At 33.2% G+C, this 20,416-nt stretch overlaps 1 protein-coding gene across 2 annotated transcripts in view; it reads left to right on the top strand.

Moving 5' to 3' along the window:
- Nucleotides 1-20,416, top strand: part of RALGPS2 (Ral GEF with PH domain and SH3 binding motif 2) — a 195,825-nt gene that overhangs the window by 159,154 nt on the left and 16,255 nt on the right. The window contains exons 12-18 of one of the 2 annotated variants that reach the window (XM_054459489.2): nt 505-640; nt 1,413-1,564; nt 5,106-5,160; nt 7,724-7,801; nt 9,407-9,512; nt 12,230-12,322; nt 16,631-16,736. In XM_054459489.2, the coding sequence (XP_054315464.1) occupies nt 505-640; nt 1,413-1,564; nt 5,106-5,160; nt 7,724-7,801; nt 9,407-9,512; nt 12,230-12,322; nt 16,631-16,736 (726 nt within the window). The remainder of the gene's footprint in view (nt 1-504; nt 641-1,412; nt 1,565-5,105; nt 5,161-7,723; nt 7,802-9,406; nt 9,513-12,229; nt 12,323-16,630; nt 16,737-20,416) is intronic. The other variant, XM_054459571.2, reaches the window with a different exon arrangement.

The raw sequence follows: 20,416 nt of genomic DNA, 5'->3' as shown, positions 1-20,416 counted from the left end.
TTTTATTCTTAAAGTGCTGTTTTGCACTTTTATAATATTCTCTTATTTATTCCCGTAAGCCTGAACAGTGTCAGTATAGATTTAATTTCTAATTTAAGTGTTTGACCTACCCTACACATTCTTTATCTAAGAGGAAGTTGAAACTAGGAGTAAAGAAGTAATGTATAAAATTAAAAGAGCACTGAACCTAGGACTCAGAAGACCTGGGTGTTTAGTCCAGATTTTGTCCGTGATGTGAAAGCTAGTCTCTTCTAATTCTGCTTCTTCCTATGTAAATGGAGAAAATGTTTACGCTGCCTCTACTTAGTATAAGTAAGATAAAAATTAATGGATTTTGTATGGTTTGGGAGTTTGTGTTTTAGGACTTAGAATATATTTCTCATCTTCAAGCCAATTAAATAGAACTAACATCAGTACTATCTCAAAATTTGAACCACATTTAGTATTTTATATCAAGGGATTGAAAAATAATCATTTGAAAATCTCTTTAAAATTAACCCTTAGGTCCTGAAGTAGGAGCGTCTCCACAGAGTGGACGAAAAAGTGTGGCAGCTGAAGGAGCCTTGCTCCCACAGACACCGCCATCCCCTCGGAATCTGATTCCACATGGACATAGGAAGTGCCATAGCTTGGGTTATAAGTCAGCATTTTTAATTTTATCTTTCAAATTTTTAAGTCGTTTGTAATTGGATTTATTGTCGATTTATTAGTTCAGTAGAAAATGGTATCCTTGAATAGTTTTCTTTTTCCTTAATAGCTGTTTTCTGATTCAGTAAAATGCCTTGTTTGCCTAAAAGCTTTTATTTCTTACTTTACCTGAATTTGGAAATGGGATTTTGTCAACAATGCATTTGTATTTGGGGACGATAAATGAACATTACAGAGGGCCATCATAAATAAAATCAGGATAGCAATATACCTTTTTAAAAAAGTTATAACCTTTATATCAAGACAGTTATTGTTTGTCTTAACCAAAATAAGTCAAAAATAACAGCTATAAAAATTATTTTCTTTATTCCTAAATATAAAGAAAACTGACTTTTTGTTTAACTTCATTAGTTTTGCAGTATCGTGTTTTTTAATTGGGGGCACATGTTCACTTTTGCCATGATTTCTCTGGAAATTTAATAACTGTTCTCCAAAAGTGAATGTGGAAACAATTTTTTAAATGGACATGAGGCTTAAAATGAAATTATTTTAAAGTATGCTCTAATTATATAGATAGATATGGCCAGGTTCCCTAAAACATTTTCCCTAAAACATTTTCCCTCAAACTGTTCATTTGAGGCTTTTATGGTAAGATCTGAGTATGACAGGTAAATCTTTTATGTCTTAAATCTTTATATAAAGAGCAGTTTTTAAATTAGTCACAATAATAAAAGATATGAACTTTTTTTTCTCTTTGTTTCCAGTTTCATTCATAAAATGAACACAGCAGAATTTAAGAGTGCAACGTTTCCAAATGCAGGGCCAAGACATCTGTTAGATGATAGCGTCATGGAGCCCCATGCGCCATCTCGAGGCCAAGCTGAAAGTTCTACTCTTTCTAGTGGAATATCAATAGGTGAGAAATACTTCTCTGAGAGGGTTGCAATTTAACTTTAAATAAAAATGTTAATAAAACTTGGCTGGAAAAAAACCCCACCACACATAGAGAAAATTTGGTTAAAAAAACAAAGTAGCAGTTAAATACAGGATGAAGTTAATAATTTGTGATGGTTTTAAAAGTGCTTGCTGTTTTTAACTCCAGAAGGGGAAGCATTTGAAGAAGGTGGGAAAAGAACATATGGGCTGGTTGAATTAGTTAACTGCATGTGATTTGGATATGGGGAGGAGGAAGAGTGTGGAGTCAAGGATGACTTCAGGTTATTTGGGTTAAACAAGTATAATAGTTAGATGATGATGCTATTACCATTACCAAGGTAGAGAAGACAGAGTAATAATCTGTGGGCAGTGAAGTGTTTGTGAATTTGGGGAATCAGGTCTGTTTTGGACATGTTTAGTCCCTATGGAGATGTCAGGTAGGTTGTTGAATATATGAATCTGGAGCTCGGGGATAAGGTCAGGTCTGAAGATATACGGGAGGTAGCATATTTATAAGCCATGATTCTCTGAGGGTACCTAAAGAGAGAGTGTACATAAATAAGAAAACATTCTCACATTTAGAAGTCTGATTATTTTTTAAAAGAAGGATGAGTCATCAAAGGAAACTAAAAAGTAGAGATCAGTGAAGTAGGGGGAAAAAAACAAAAGCCCAGTAGATGAAGTATCTCAAGGAGGAGGAAAGTACTGAATGTGTGAATATCAAATGCAGAAAAAGAGAGGTAAGATGAGAATGGGGAATTGACTGGGGGATCTGGAAAGATAAAAGTCATTGGTGACATTGATAAGAGTTGCTTCATGGAAGTGTCAGGGCATGGCCTGGATTGGAGTAGATTTGAAAATGAGAGGTAAGGAAACAGAGATAGCTACTGTGAAGGAGAGCAGAAAATAGGGACCATATTAGAAAGGAGTGTGAGATTAAGAGAGGGATTTGTTTGTTTTTACTTCCTAAACTTTTAATTTTTGAGTCTTCTAGATGAGCATTATTTCTTGTTACAATTAGAAATTATTCATATAGGCTGGGCAGTGTGGCTCACACCTGTAATCCCAGCACTTTGGGAGGCCCAGATGGGCAGATCTCTTGAGGTCAGGAGTTCAAAATGAGCCTGGCCAACATGGCAAAACCCCATCTCTACTAAAATTACAAAAATTAGCAGGGCGTGATTGTGCATGCCTGTAATCCCAGCTACTTAGGAGGCTGAGGCATAGGAATCATTTGAATCCAGGAAGCAGAGCTTGCAGCGAGCCATGTTCACAGCTCTGCACTACCCTGCCTGGATCACAGAGTGAGATTCTGTCTCAAAAAAAGGAAGAAATTATTCATACAATAGCTACTTTTATTTTTAAAAAGAAATAAAGGAGGAATATGTTTTCATCTATGATTAACTACCAGATTGTTCAAGGGCTAAGCCCACTGTTACTAATATCTTAATCAATATTGGTAAACAGCCAATAGAAAGAGATGCAAAAGGAGATTGATTTTCTGGAACATACTGACTTTCTTAGCCCTTGAGAGTTAAAATTAAATTATTTCAGAGCTCTCCATTACCATTCAGTAGTTGTTTATTCTGATAGTCCCCTTTTTATATAAAAATGCAAGTGATTAAATGATAAAATGTTTTAAAAAGAAGGCAAGTTTGTCACCTGAAATACCTCTTATCAGTGTTCTAAGTTGCCTATATGCAAATACTAATCTCAGTATGAAGAATAATTTTGCAAAGGAAAAAACTTTTTTTCAGTCAAAAATTTTCTACACGTATGGAATTTGGCATGCCACTTAAAGCAAAAAGTAGTTTTTAAAATTACAGCTCTCAAGTATATAATATTTTACTCTTTCTCATAAGTGTTATAATGAGAATTATTCTGTAGTTTATAGCTTTTACTTTTCATGGATGTCCTTTTGGCTGCCACAAGATTATTGTTTAGTTATTTTATTGAGTTACAATTAGTGTCTCAGTGTGGAGACTTTTCTCTTTTAGAGCAGATTTTTGCATTTGTGTTTATTTTTTAATTATTCTAAGGCTAAGTGAGTAAACAGTAAAAGATCATTGCATCCTAGTTTGTAAATTAAGAACATTACACATAGGCATTTACCTTCGAGGATTTTTGTTTTAAAGCTTTAACAATATGAAAAAAAATAATAAGTCTATTACCATAAGATGATAGGTGTTAATATACACACACGAGTTTTTTTCCTTAGCTTTAACTTTTACATGCAATATTAATATACAGTGAAGGCTTTGAAAATACTGTGGGAAAATTAACCAGTGCTTAGAACAGTGGCCTCAAACATTTTCTAATGTGGTATCTATCCTAGATAATCTTGAGTAGTCTCACCTAGCTAACTAAGAGAAGCATATTCACTCAGCTTCATGCTTACATTTTCTACAAATAAGTTATCCTAATTATGCTTAAATTTTCAGTCTTTACCACATAGTGCCACAAATCAAAAGATAATGTAGATAATGTACAAGACCCCACCACCACCACGGGTTACCTCTGGTTCTTCTTCTGAACCATACAATACAGAAAATTATTTCAGTGATTGTTATCTCAGTTTATCCAAGGATGGTACATAACTAGTGCCATTGCAAACCCGTAGAAGGGTATTAATCCATCGTCTCTAAGAGAGACGAGTCTAATGGATACCTTACAGCATCCATTACGGGTATCTGATGGATACCTTACAGCATTAGAATTTGAGTCTCTCAGAACCCTGCTCGTAAAAAAGAGTTTGAGTCTCTCTTCTTAGAACCCTGTCTGAGAGACAATTTAACTTGACCTATTAGTCATCCTAATTTTTTTGAGAGCCAGAATTATATTTAAAGTAACATTTAAGTCAACTAAGCTGTTTTGGACTCTCTAAATTCATTCCCCATAGTTTTTTTGTTGGTTTTTTCTTCCCCCTAGCTAATTGTAAACGTTCGGTTTGAAGACCATTTTATTTTAACTGATCTTTTGGCCAAAGAGAAAATTGTTGCATTTTTATAGCACCGGTTTTTGGTTTTTTAAATTTAGAGATTCCATCCTCTTTAACTTTGTCTCTAGAGACAAATAATTGGATTTCATTAGGCTTTTTATACTTAGGGTTGTAATGGACTTTAATACAAAGTGAAAGAAGTATGCCATGAATCTCCAAGGATTTTGTAATTATATTGGTCCTAAATTATGACAAACCTAATAAGAAATTTTGTGTTATTTTATGTTCTCTAATGGTAGGAAAAATTGTTTATTAACATAATGAATTTCAGCTACAAATAGGCAAGCAAAAATGTTTTATGCTATTTTGTTATTTTAGGTTGTCGTGTCAACTGTATTCCAATACATTGCAAAATAAACCTAACAGCAGTAATATTAGAATAAAGAATTAATATGTGGATATGTTCATCTACAATGTGATTGTCATTTTATGAGCATAGTTAATTAATTTATTTTTAAATTGTGAAATGCAAACTAGAGAGGTAATTCTGATGTTTAAAAAATAGAATAACTTTTCATTTTAGGTAGCAGCGATGGTTCTGAACTAAGTGAAGAGACCTCATGGCCTGCTTTTGAAAGGTAAGATCAATTGTCCATTTGAACTACTTTGAGTTTATTTTGTCTGGGTTAAATAATATAATACAAATTTTAAGAGATAATATTTACTACATATCCCTAAGCGATTAAGTTTTTTACTGGTAAAAGAAATTAGAAGTTGATATTTAAGTTTGGATATGTAAGTAATGAGAATGAATGATAGTCTTATCTCTAAATGTTTATTTGGTGGCATGACACATGTATTTGAATTTTAATACATTTACATTTATAACTTAAAAATAACCGATCATCGACAAGTAACCTACTTACATATTCAAAAAATTATTTCCTTAAGTTCTGGTTCATTTAAGTAATTTTAAGGCATTTAGTGGAATAGTCAACTTTATTCTCTGCTGCTTTGTCAAGGACAAAATGATTTAATAAATTTTAAATTATACAAGTAAAGCAGGTTAAGATTAGAATTTAAATAGTCATAAACTCAAAATTTTCAGAGTACACTTTTATACTGAAATACTCTAAGTTGTGCTCCCTTCTCCTTCCTTTGTTGCTTTAAGCTGTTAAAGCTGTCATCTGCCTATAGTAAATATCATGCTATATTGAGGTCTAAGTACATATAAGATCTGAAGAATGTGACCAAACAATGCAAATAATTATTTAGTAAATGTCCATTAGGATTCTTATGTTTTCACTGACCATTTCAGTTCTGCCATTTCAGACTCATAAGGTATTTGGCTCTTGACCAAAATAATTGCTCCCTTTTTTGTATATGAACTAAGTAACTAAATTTCTAAAAATGCCTATATTCATTACTCAAGAGGGTCATTTAGATTGAATGTTAAATGTCATATTAATACTGAAGTTGAAAATGTTTAATTGCCTAACTCCTTATCAGTCACAATTTATAAAACAATTTTAAATTAAATTTTATTTGAAATCGTAAATTTCATGCTGTTTAATTGGAAAAATAGATCCTTATTTTTTATGTGACTTTATAAAGATTTCTCACTATTATGTGATTAAGATTTTGTTTATAAGTTCTACATTGCAAAGTACTTTTGATCCTTTCTACTCTAATTATTAGTGTTCCCAACTTTTGTTCTCTTTGTTTTGCGGGATAATAATAAGTAAAAACAAATTTTTTTTTATTTATTTTTGTATTATTTTTCTTCCAACCTTTACTTCTGATCTGTTCATTTGGGTTTGCCTGAAATGTGAAAAACACAAGAATTGCCTTTGACGTGTTGTCTGAATTTGTTCAAATTGTCTTTCCCTCTAGAAAGAACGTAAAACCATGAGAAGTTGATTATAGAGTGTACTGTAATCTTTATATTTAAAAAATATTGATTAACCAAATTGTTTTTTAGATTGCTTGACTTACGAGTAACCAGAATGGTGGTGTGTTAAATAATCTGTTTTCATCCCAGCAGGTTACTTATGAAGACAGTATTTAATGATGTTACCTTCACGTCTCAAAACAATTTTTTTCCTTTATAACAGGTGTTTTGCTTTGCAGACATGTGTGGCTAAAAAAATCTACTTTTCTTATGCCAAGCTTAAATTAGTGCGCTCTTAGAACATTTTAAGAACAGTGAAATGAATGCTACCTGCAAGATTCAGACATGAAATAATAGAAAGTAAATAAAGAACTGGGATATAAAGTACTATTCATGGATAGTGAACTTGAAAAATGTACTCTGAATGTTAACATACCATTTTCTGTTCTTATTTTCTAGACAGACATCAAATACATTGTTGTCTTATTTTCTAGATGGACATCAAATACATTGTTGTCTTATTTTCTAGACGGACATCACATACATTGTTGTCTTATTTTCTAGACAGACATCAAATACATTGTTGTTTAAGTTGCTAAAATAATGCTTTTCCTTTAAAACATCATTTATCAACAGTGCTACTTTCGGGTTTTCCTAGGCAAAGAAGTATCAGTATTTTTATGTGTCTGTTTTTATTTTTTTGTTTTTAACTATTATGTGCCATTTTGGTTAAGTATTAACTCATTTTTATCATTTATTGGCTTTGTCAGTTAATGTAGAAATAATATAATGCCTATATTACTCAGTTCATTTCTTTTATTTACTATAAAGGATAAAGAGGAAAATAAAATTTTCCTCATGAGTTTACAAGCCACATCGCTTTTAGGTGTCTTCATAGGGACATATAATAAAAATGAATTACTTATATAAATCTGAGCATCATATTTAAACTGGAATCCAAGAAGTGGTTTAGAAACATAAGAATTTTTGAAGTATTTTTGAGGTTTTTTTTTATTATTTGGCTATAAATAGCTCTTTAATTCTTTTAGCAGATTTCTGAAAGTGAATGTATATGTAAATATATGGTGTGTACTAAATACCTCTAAGTATTTCTAGAGTCAATAGTAGAAGAAAAAATTTTTTGAAATCTATGCTGCATGCTTTAAAAAAGAGAGGAACAATCACATACTATCCTTTTGTAAGATTTAGAAAGATATTACAAGAAGAAACTATTATACTGTTCTAGGTATTGATAATGACTGTGTGAATAAAAGTATATGTAATATACAATTTATAATGGAATCCAACAGGAACAGATTATACCATTCTCTCGGCCCGGTGACAAGAGTGGCACGAAATGGCTATCGAAGTCACATGAAGGCCAGCAGGTACAATTCCCCTGCATTCAGGGGTCACAGAACTCCCTTATGGTGTTGGTGATTGGCTTACATGGGTGTGGTCTGACATTATTTCTCTTCTTTCTCAACTAATTGATTTAAAAACTAAACAAATTACCCAGAAAAACTTTCTTTCCAAGATCTAATGTGAAGATAAATTTCAACTATTCTTTCTGATCCACAGAGCTAATTGCTAAAACTTGCAACTTAATGTTACATATTTTTAAATGCTTCCAAGTTGGTAGCCTTTAAACTGCACAGGTCTTTCTAATGCTGATAGTTTTTGAATGAACAATATAAAAATCTGCTTGTTTATTCAAAAGTTGTAATCAAAGCATTTACTTTGCTAATAAATTTATATTTGATTTGTCTTTTTAAAAAGTTTTTCAGATAAACTACAGGTCCTGAATGTAGACGAGTCTATTTCATAAAATAATCATTTGTATATTTAAATTCATATTCATTCAGTTGTTTGTCTAGTTAAACCAGGTCTCTTTTGGACTGTTATTAGCCGTGGAGGCAGATAAGGGTGGTGTATTGATTGGGAACGTGGGGTTTAGTGGTGATGGGTAATTCATAATACAACAAAATACCAAACTTTAGAAGCAAACTTTACGTCAGTTTGATGGTGTCTAATCTACCTGCATATACCTCCCTGAATATAAATAGCTCTAGCATGAAATTTCTACTGGTCTATAGGTTCTTAAGTCACTCTGAAGACACCTAAATAATCACAAAGGAGTAAACTGGCAAACTTTAGTTCTCATTGCTCTTATAGGAATTCTGCAGCTCATGTCAAGTCACCAGTGACATTTTTATCAGCATGTATGTTTAATTGGCTCATGTAGAAATTATTGATTATTGTATTAAACATAGGACCTTAAATCAATTAGGGAAAGATATTAAAGTGTTGGTTATTTTGCGATTTTTTTTTTTTTTTTAAAGATACATGAAAAGGAAATCTTGAGTTTTGCGTTTTTTCCTTTCGTGGAGAGCTGTTAGTCCATAATCACTTATCCATTGACACCATTTAAATGTTATTAAAATGTATTGCAGAAAACTAGTTTTTAAAATACATTATTATTGACTTTATTACTTCTTTCTGCTATTTTAGAATTAAATTAAGCATGTTTTCTTTTTTCTTTTTAAGCTTGTATTATTTTCAGTTTTATATATACTTAAATACTTTTAACAAATAGAATCCTCATTTTTCCTACCAAGACTTAAAGTTTCTATGGGGAAAATAAGGTTGCAACAGTGATGCAGTGTGGCATGTTAAGAAGAAGAAAACAAATCTTAAATTTTTAATTTAATATTTACTAAAGTGAATTACTGCATTCTTTCTAAATTATACTGTTCAAATATGTAATAAAGTGTGTTTTTTAACCATCTGCTGACTCTAATAACTTTCTAATCAACTTTTTGTACAGCTTATAAATTTCAAGATTAATAAACCTTTAAAATTATCAGTGTCTTCTCAGCTCTGAATAAAGTAACAAAGTTTTAAAATTAAGAATAATTACATTTTATTTAAATACCTACTTGATGACTATTATAGACAAAAGCTCTTATGTGTTCTTTTCTTCGTTATTATAGTTCTGCAGAATCAGAAGATTTGGCAGTACATTTATATCCAGGAGCTGTTACTATTCAAGGTGTTCTCAGGAGAAAAACTTTGTTAAAAGAAGGCAAAAAGCCTACAGTAAGATTTCATCATATTATATTTTAATACACCTCTAAAAATATGCAAATGTATAAGACTCTGTAAAAGTACTAAAACAATTAAAACCTGATTATAGTAGACTTGAAATAATATTAAATAAGGTCCTCCCCCCTTATCCTTGGGTCATCCATTCCAATACCCTCCGGGGATGACTGAAACCTCAGATAGTACCAAACCAAATTACCATCATTTGGAACATGTTTCTGTTCATGTCTTCCATCCACAAATATAGTGCCTTTTCTATCTTAACTAAGCACTTAACCCCACACAGTAGCCGTAACTTTTGCAGTTTGCGATGCTATAGCAAAACTAGCATGAATTTCTTTTTCCTTCTTCACAATTTCACAGATAGAAAATTTGTTCCTACCATGTATCTTAGCAACCTTAGCATCTAATTTTTCTTTCCTTAACCCAAGAACTTTTCTTTTCACTTAAGGAAGCAGTGGGGAGTGGGGCACAAGGGTAACACATATAGTGTGGAGACACTGGACAAAGAAAGGGACGATTATGTCCACAGAAGCACAGAGCAGAACTGTGTGAGATGTTAGTCAGAACAACACGTGATTTTAAAACCTGTGAATTGTTTATTTCTCAAATTTTCTAATAAATATTTTTAGACTATGGTTGCCTGTGGGTAATTGAAACCACAGATAAGAGGGAAAATATTGTACACATTTGTTTCACCATGTTTTCTTAACATAGAGTGTTATTATATGTGCCATATAGATTTCTGTTAAATCATGTGTTAAGGGTGCTTAAATCCTGTACTTCTTTTTACCCCCATTATAGTTCTTATACAAAATTATTTCTTAGAGAACCCTGAAAGTATATCATGAAGAAGTATTTTAGTATTAAGTTTAGGTAAAATAGAAAATAAAGAGTAACAACCCTAAAAAATGGAATTTGATTGTGTTTTATCATTTTATTTAAATTCCTGTAATACAGTTTTGTTTTCTACATAACATAGAAACCAAATATTAAATGCTTTCGAAACCATAACTATATTGGGGGGAGAAAAAGGAAGATTGGTGGAACAAAGCTCTTAATATGTATCAAAGAAGTTTCTTCTTCCTCAGCACCAGCATAGTAGTTTGACTACTACGGAACAATTTTTTTTCCTTTCTCAAATTTGAAATATAAAACCTTTGATATATATTCACACTTAAAGCTTTTGAAGATATGGGGGCTTCATATAAGTAATCTTATTTTGTTGTTTATATCACAGTAAGCCAAAGGCACATACAAATCAAGAATCTCTTAGGCTAGTGAACTCAGAATTGCATTTCAGTTGAAGCATTACCATACTTTTTGTGTGCTGGATGCTAGAAATAGAGCAGTGAACAAGGTGAAGCAAAGTGTCTTCTTCCTGGATTACATTTCAGTGAGGAGAAATAGAGAATAAGGCTTTAAAATAACGTCATAGGATACAGAATGATGGGGCAAGGAGGGATGCCACCATGGCAAAACATTTGAGCTGAGATCTGAATGAGGAAGGTGAGTTAGCTGTGTGAATATCTAGAGTTCAGGAGACAAGAAGGCTTGTATAGTTTATGCATTGAAATTGGGGAAGGTGGAGGAGATCAGGTAAGAGGCAAAAGCTGGAATTGTTTGATGATAAATTAAACATGATGTATAAGAGAAAGAGTGAAAACAAAGATAACTTCTAGGTTTGGGGACTGAGGTGGGTGTATGTTGGGGACATTTATTGAAATGGGGGGCAGGTCAGTCTTGGCCAAGTTCAGTTTGATATGCTTATTAAACATTCAAGTGGAGGTGTCATGGTGGCTGTTGAAAAAGTATGGATCATGAGGTCAGCAGAGAGGTGGCAGGCAGAGAGATTTGGGAGTCATTAGCATACAGATAGATAGTATTTGAAATATGGAACTGGATAATAGATTATCTAAGAAGAAAGTATAGCTAGAGAAGAAAACAAGGTTGAAGATGGGGCTCTGTAGCATTAAAGGTCTCCCACAAAGAAGAGTATAAAGGAAAACTAAGGAACTGTTATCCCAGAAGCCTAGCAGTTACAGTACTTCAAAAAGCAAAGAGTGGCCAGCTGGGTCAGATGCTGTTAAGAGGCTGGCTATGATAAGGACAGAGGCTTTGCTAAAATTACAATCATCAGTGACCTTGATGGCCCAAAAGCCAAATGAAATGAGTTACGTAGAAAATGGGCAAAACAGAAGAATTAGAGGCAAGATTTAGAGACACCCTTGCAAGAAGTTACGCTGTGAAAAGGAGAAGAGAAATTGGTTGGTGTCTGGGGGGTGAGGAGATGGGTCAAAGGAGGGATTTTAAAGGTGGGAGTACTATTAAGGTTCATTTGTATAATGATGGTAGAGGGAGAGAGATTGAGAAGCAATGGAGTTAATTGCAAAAGCAAACTTTTTTTTCAAAAGTGAGAGAGAATTGGAATCTAGGGCATAAAAAGAGAGTTGAGTTTGCCTTTAGATAGAATCGGGGTTAACTATTCTTTTGTAGCTGGAAGAAAGACTGAGTATGTGGGTCTACAAGCAGGTAGTTAGATGGAAGTGACAGGAGTTTTTGAGATTAAGTTTTCAGAAGTGATACAGCTCAACTGTGAGGTTGGGACTTTGGTTGAAGTGAAGTGGACTTGATCATTGGCACTTAAAATGTAAAGAAACTAAGAAGCCAGGAGCATTGTAATAGTATATTCCTGTGTTTGTCCTATCCAGGTAGCATCTTGGACAAAATATTGGGCAGCTTTGTGTGGGACACAGCTTTTTTACTATGCTGCCAAATCTCTAAAGGCTACAGAAAGAAAACATGTAAGTATTTGTTCTCTACATTTTTAGCGTGGTTTCCCAGACTGTTCATGGTTATAAAGAAAGCAGTCCTAATGGGATACAAAGGTTTTTTGGGTTTGCCTTGTTTTTTCCTATCTTCTAGTCCAAAAGTTTTTACATTTATTTCTTTTTTAAATACCATTTTCCATTGCAAATGTCAAAACTGCACTTACGCTTATCTATTTTGTCATCAAAGCTTTCTCAAATCTGGAGTTTCCTGTTCAATATTGTTCAGAACTATTGCCTTGGAGTTTCCTTTCCTAATCAGCAAATTGTGGAAATTTGGGACCAACATCTAAAGTTCTTTCCACCTCAATCTCTGGTTCAGTGATTCTTCCCAACAATGAAGAGGAATGATGAATTACAACAGTTACTGCAGTCACTTTCTTGTGCTTCATATTACTTAAAAGAAGCCTCTTTTCACCCTGTAGAATTTTCCTATAAATCTTTTTTGCATGCTGTTTTGTTTTTACATACCAGTGATAGAATCTTTGAAAGGAAGAATGATTTTCTATGTTGCATTAGTAAAATCTGAGAGGAATTTTATTCCTAAGTCACATGTTTTGGGGGAGAAAAATTAAGTGGTATATCACTTAAGCCAGTGAAGAAAAATATAAGTCCTTTTTCTACTTAAAACTTAACCAAATGATACTGTATAATTCAGAGTAATTCAGAGAAACTCTTCTTTATTCTCACAGTTTTAGCCCTTTAATCAAACCAGAGGTATAGAAAAGAACATTTTTGGTTGAAATGAATGTGGGAAGTACCATAAGATAGCATTGCCTTTCTTTATCAGCCATACCCACCACCTGCCACCCTCCTGACCATCATGACTCATTGTCTTGCTTTTTTTCATGGTGTTAGCATATTTGTTTCCCTAATTAATCCATGGTTTCATTTTTTAACTGTACGTCAGTGGGATCATATACTTAAGCACTAGCTTTTTTGCTCACTATTATTATATAATTGTTAAGATAGCTCTTGCATTGAGATAAAGGACTTGAGTGAAGGATCGTGGAGATTTCTTCTGTGAATATTTATTTTTTGTATTCTGGTCAAATTGACAATAATGCCTATATACCCTACAACATTTACACAGATTAGTTTTGCTAGAACAATTTGTAGAGTTAGTACTGCTGTTCTCAAAGTGAGCAAAAGGTTGGATTCATTCAGTTCAATTAAATCCTTTATCTTCATATAGAAAGTAACTTTTCACATAGCCACATTGAGATACTTGCTGGATAGATTTCACTTAGCTGACTGTTGTAGAAAAGTCATTATTCAAAATAAAATGGTTTTTTTGTTTTTTGTTTTTTCTTAGTTTCAATTAGAAAAAGTCCAAATTAGAGAAGTTATAACTGAATTTGTCATCTAATGGATATGTTAAATATTGTTTTGTGCTTTGCATTGTTGCTTGTGCATAAAAAGTTACTAGTATGTTATAGTTTGGGTTTTTAATTATATGAGGTTTCTGATAGGTAATGTATGCAAAATGTTTGGAAATTAAAGCATAGCGGGTTGTGAGAAAATCTTATTGAGTACCAAGGAAATTGACCGAATTTCTCATCTTTTCTAATTAAATTAAAATATAATTAAAGAATAAATTTGAAGAACAGGATAGAGGGTATAGAGACAGGTCTATATCTATATTTAGTATTAATTTTGAGATAGAAAAGATATGGCACAGAACTAAATGGAAGAAAAAAATTTTAATCGTTTTCAAATAAAGTTAAAATACAGATAAATTGGAGGAAAATATCTGCTATATGTAAGCAACCGTTAAGGGATTAAAATCACTATTTAAACATAGCACCACCTGTATTGTTGTGTTTTTTGTTTGTTTGTTTTTGCCAAAATATTTAACCTGAATCTTACGAGGAAATAATCAAATCCAAATTGTGAGACATTCTATGAGACAGCTGGCCTAGATTCTTAAAAAGACCAAAACTTTGCAGGTGGAGTAAGGGCAGGGGGACAGGAGGACTGTTCTAGATTAAAGGAGACTTGACAACTAAATGCAATGTATGTTTTTTAGTTGAATCCTGGAGTTATATTGGGGAAAAAATTTAAAAAGCTATAAAGGTTATTATTGGAACAACTTAAGAAAATGTAACATGGACTTTATGTGGTTGTCTCTTCAATTTCTTAGAAATGACAATTACATTGTGATTGTATAGGAATATGTTCTTGTTATTAAAAGACACATGTTGAAATATTTAGGGTTCAATGTTATGATGTCTGCAATTTGCATTTGAATGTTCAGAGAGATCAAACAAATACAAAAATGTACATTAAGGATATATGGCTAATACATTATGTCTCAACTTCTATACAGTTTGAATTTTTTCAAAATAAAAAGCTGGAGGAGAAAAAAAATCATAGATTAAAATATACCTGTTCATGGCAATAAACCCAAAAGTGGGACAATAAACCCAGAAGTCTGTATACCTTATTTTAGTATTCTATAAAGTATGTATTTTTTTGCCTATGAAGAACAGAGTTTGTGTGGGTAGAGTGATCAACCTCACTTACTATTTAAAAATGCAAATTAAGGGAGACACTTTCCTGCCATTAGACAAAAATTTAAAAGATTGATGATATAGCATTGGTCATGATATGGGGAAACAGACTGTCATCCATGGCTGGTAAAAATCTAAATTGGTATTGTTTTTGTGGTGGCCAGTCCGAGTCAGTATTTAGCTTGGTAATAACCAGAAATTCCTCATCTGAGAATCTGTCCTACAGAAATTTTTGAACAAGTGCACAAAGATTATGTGTAGAAGAATATTTCTATAATATTTATGACAACAGAAATCTGGAAATACCCAAAATACTTATCAATAAAGAAATGGTTACTGATAGATGAAAAACACAAGTCAGAGTGTAAATATATCCCCCATTAATATGTAAAAACCAACAGCAGCAATGACACAAGCCTCTGATATAATAAATGCATAGAATAAGGTCTGAAGGTTGTCACCTCAAGTGATGATTATGTCTGGGGAATGTGATGGGATTCAGCTGGTGGTTAAAGGGCATTTGCACTGTAGTTTCATCCCTGTTTCTGAAGCAGTTTATGTTGCTTGAGTTACTTTTTATTTTTTGAGAAAAGGAATTGAGGTGGAAGTTTTTAGGCTTAAGAAAAGAATATTAGAAGATCATACTATTCATGTTGAAGTACATTATGAGCTGTCAAATCAGCAGTCCTGTGGTAGGGCCAATTTCATTCTTCACAGTACTAAAACTTACTGATTTCTTTAGCTTTCATATTTCAATTTCATGTTGTTATAAATGTGCCATGTTCATTCTTTTTCCCATTTCCTTTAATCGTGAAGCATATCATGCATACAAAAGAAGATAGGTAGTGTACATGTACATTTTAAAGCATAATAAATAAAATGAACACCTGTATACTCTCCACCCAGTGTGAGGAACAGAATGTTACTAGAACCGTTCAAGCCTTCCCAGAGGCATCCGCTTCTTTCCTGTCAACCATATCCACAGCCTGTCACTGTCCTGAATTTCTTGTTAATTGTCGCCTTGTTTTTCTTTAGTGTTTTACCATGTACACTTCCTTACACAATGCACTGTTTCATTTTTAAATAATACCTGAATGGTTTCACATACATAGTCTTAAGCACTAGCTTAAGCCAACCTGTTCTTCTTTTATAACTGCCCTTTCTCAGAATTAAGAAAAGAAGTTGTAGCTAAAATAATAATAAAAGAATGTTTAAGTAATAGACATGCTAAGAATACCCTTCTTTTTTGAAAAATACAAGTAAGAATATTGTCATTAAGAATTATCCGGTTGCAGGGAGCTGAGATCACACCACTGCACCACAGCCTGGGCAACGGAGTGAGACTGTCTCAAAAAAAAAAAGAATTCTCTGATAGCACTGCTGATTTATTACATCATCAGATTTAAGATAGCGTAGCTACTAAAATGCAAATGTCCTTCCTATAAGGAGTAGTACGGTAATTCAGAAAAAAACAACAGATTAATATGTCATATTCACAAACATATTATGCTCTCTGGGAATAGGGAATAGGTTAGTTAGGTTTTGATGAAGAGTTGAAGCTGGGAAGGTCTGGAAAGTAGGAGATTATCTGAAGAAGGCATGCCTAGGATGAAATTCAGCAGTAAAAGGCCCCAGGCCAACTGAGACCAGCATGAAGTCACAAATCTCATCTTTCATTAGGAGAAACTGAAAATACACTCCCTAACACTGAAGTTTTGCTAGAATAAGCCATAAATTTTCTGTTTCCACTAATTATCTTTTTTTCTCTCAGTTCAAATCAACATCCAATAAGAACGTATCTGTGGTAGGATGGATGGTGATGATGGCTGATGACCCTGAACATCCGGATCTCTTCCTGCTGACTGACTCTGAGAAAGGTGAATTGTTAGAATAACTGGGGCTTACGATACTGCATATATGTATGTGTTTGCGTATATGTATGTATGTATGTGTGTGTGTATACATGTCATATATATAATGTTTTATGCATACATGAAGAACTTGATGAGCCAAAACCTAGTTTCACTGGAATACTCAAGAGGGAAAGTATTTGTGTAGTTTTATCTATTGGGAAATACTTCTGTCCCATTATGTATTTTAATAATATTTTTGGAGCTTATTTTCTTTGCTCCATGGGCATATGCTTGAAAATTAAAAGCCCGGCTAATCCCTAGAGACCTAACTAGGAAAGGAGGGAGGGAATTTGAGAATATATACCCCACTGTTACTTCAAATTTTTAGAGACTTGCCATATAGGCCATACTCCTTCCTTCATCAATACCTTGAAATGGATTGTTATTCTTAAGTTCTGAAAGTGGCAGAGTTTTCCTTTAAATATTTATTCTATCACTTTTAATTAAATTATTCAGAACCAATATTCTGCAGTCTTATCCACACAGATCTAGAGATGCCACACAGTTATTGTATTTATTTAGATGTATTTTATTCTAAAGAATATTTAAGAACAAAATTATTTCTTTTAGTCCATAAGCAGCAAAACAGTGACTTTCTGAATGTATTTGGCTCAGATCACTTTCCAAGTTAATTATAATATTTTACATACAGTATATAGAGAGACACTTATGAATAAAATAACTGGCTGTTGACCATTGGAGTTTATAAAGTAGATATGAGAAATTGGAGGATGGGCCATGTAGAATCACATCATATATTCTTACTCTACCTGTGACTGTAGTGGATACCTCAAGGCTCATCAGAAAATATCCCCAAGTGGTTGCTTTTCTTCCATCATAACAACTGCTAGCTGTTGACAAGTACCAGAAAGAGACTTTCAGCAGTTCACAACTGGAATACTATGTTACCTTTTATTGACTTCACAACTATATTTTGACCTCTGTTTATTCAGATACTATTTTGTATCAACAGATATCCCACTTTTATGATGTTTCAGTGTTTTAAGTAAACAAGTAGGCAAATATGTTGGAGGCAGGAAAAAATAATAATACCAAAATGTTTTCTTTTTAGATTAAGTAGATTGATTTACAGAATAAATACACCCTACTCAACATTTTTTTTCCATAAGTTATTGGGGTACAGGTAGTATCTGGTTACATGAGTAAGTTGTTTGGTGGTGATTTGTGAGATTTTGGTGCACCCATCACCTGAGCAGCATACACTGCACTCTATTTGTAGTCTTTTATCCCTCATCCCCCTTCTCACTTTTCTCCCCAAGTCCCCCAAGTCCATTGTATCATTCTTATGCTTTTGCATCCTCATAGCTTAGCTCCCACGTATCAGTGAGAACATATGATGTTTGGTTTTTCATTCCTCAGTTACTTCACTTAGAATAATAGTCTCCAATCTTATCCAGGTCACTGCAAATGCTGTTAATTCATTCCTTTTTATGGCTGCGTAGTATTCTGTCACATATATATACCACAGTTTCTTTATCCACTCGTTGATTGATGGGCATTTGGGTTGGTTCCACGATTTTGCAATTGTGAATTGTGCTGCTGTGAACATGCACATGCAAGTATCTTTTTCATATAATGACTTTTCCTCTGGGTAGATACCCAGTAGTGGGATTGCTGGATCAAATGGTAGTTCTACTTTTAGTTCCTCAAGGAATCTCCACACTGTAGTCCATAGTGGCTGTACCAGTTCACATTCCCACCAGCAGTGTAAAAGTGTTGCATGTTTACCACATCCATGCCAACATCTACTGTTTTTTTATTTTTTTTATTATGGCCATTCTTGCAGGAGTAAGGTAGTTTTGATTTGCATTTCCCTGATCATTAGTGATACGGAGCATTTTTTCATTTGTTTGTTGGCCATTTGTATATCTTCTTTTGAGAATTGTCTATTCATGTCCTTAGCCCACTTTTTGGTGGGATTGGTTTTTTTCTTACTGATTCATTTTGAGTTCATTGTAGATTCTGGATGTTAGTCCTTTGTCAGATGTATAGATTGTGAAGATTTTCTCCCACTCTGTGGGCTGTCTGTTTACTCTGCTGACTGTTGCTTTTGCTGTGCAAACGCTCTTTAGTTTAATTAGGTCCCAACTATTTATCTTTGTTTTTATTGCATTTGCTTTTGGGTTCTTGGTCATGAAATCCTTGCCTAAGCCAATGTCTAGAAGGGTTTTCCAATGTTGTCTTCTAGAATTTTTATAGTTTCAGATCTTAGATTTAAGTCCTTAATTCATCTTGAATTGATTTTTGTATAAGGTGAGAGATGAGGATCCAGTTTCATTCTCCTACATGGGGCTAGCCAGTTATCCCAGCACCATTAGTTAAAAAGGGTGTCCTTTCCCCACTTTATGTTTTTGTTTGCTTTGTTGAAGATCAGTTGGCTGTTAAGTATTTGGGTTTATTTCAGAGTTCTCTATTCTGTTCCATTGGTCTATGTGCCTATTTTCATACCAGTACCATGCTGTTTTGGTGACTGTGGCCTTATGGCATAGTTTGAAATCAGGTAGTGTGATGCCTCCAGATTTGTTCTTTTCGCTTAGTCTTGCTTCGGCTGTGGTGGGCTCTTGTTTGATTGTATATGAATTTTAGAATTGTTTTTTCTAATTTTGTTAAGAATGATAGTGGTATTTTGAGGGCGATTGCATTGAATTTGTAGATTGCTTTTGGCAGTATAGTCATTTTCCCAATATTGATTCTACCCATCCTTGAGCATGGGATGTGTTTCCATTTATTTGTGTCATCAGTGATTTTTTTCAGCAGTGTTTTGTAGTTTCCTTGTAGAGATCTTTCTACTCCTTTGTTAGGTATATTCCTAAGTGGTTTTTTTGTTTTGTTTTGTTTTGCAGCTATTATAAAAGGCGTTGAATTCTTGATTTGATTCTCTGTTTGGTCGCTGTTGGTGTATAGAAGCCTACTCAAAATTTTGAATTCAAAGCCCCAGCCTCCTTCCCATATCAAAGGCATAATTCATGAAATTACATTTTAAGATGAGAGCATTTTCATTGGATTTAGTTAACAGATTGTTTTCTTCAGTTTCTCTTAGCATGCCTAATAGAACTACTTCAGGTAGCCAAAATTTTATGAAGTCTATCTATACTAATGGTTTTTTGCGGGGGAGGGGTGAGTATGTAAATTGTAGCTGTGACCAGCTTAATTGTAGATATGGCTTCTTTTCACATTGACCTAATGTCTGTGTCTGAGTTCAGCAAGTGTAACAATGTTACTTGACTAAACATTTGGTGAAGAAACAATTACTTCGGAAAGTGAAAAAGTTATTTTGAGTGTTAGACTCTTAAGGAAAAGCTGAATAATGGTTAAATATAGTTAGGCTCTTGAGCCATTGAATGCAGTTATTAAGGAAAGAATAGAATTCAGCACAAATTGTGAAATAAAAAGAACTTAGGTCAATGAAAAAAGGAAATAAAGCTTAATTTAGAGCAGCCTATAGTACATGGATCCTTTCTTTTCTCAATTTATTGTTTTCTCACCTTAATACATATAACCATTTAAAATATCCTCATTATATGTCAGTCTTGAATTAAAGTCAATATAGAAACTACAAAATACACACAGCACAAATGAATTTCTAATTTCTTAAAAGAGAGAAAGTTGCCTCCTAGACTTTC

The sequence above is a fragment of the Pongo pygmaeus genome, chromosome 1, assembly GCF_028885625.2.
Source record: "Pongo pygmaeus isolate AG05252 chromosome 1, NHGRI_mPonPyg2-v2.0_pri, whole genome shotgun sequence".
Taxonomy (NCBI): domain Eukaryota; kingdom Metazoa; phylum Chordata; class Mammalia; order Primates; family Hominidae; genus Pongo; species Pongo pygmaeus.
Note: the sequence above shows the minus strand (reverse complement) of the source record. Positions and strands in the feature narration are given on the sequence as shown.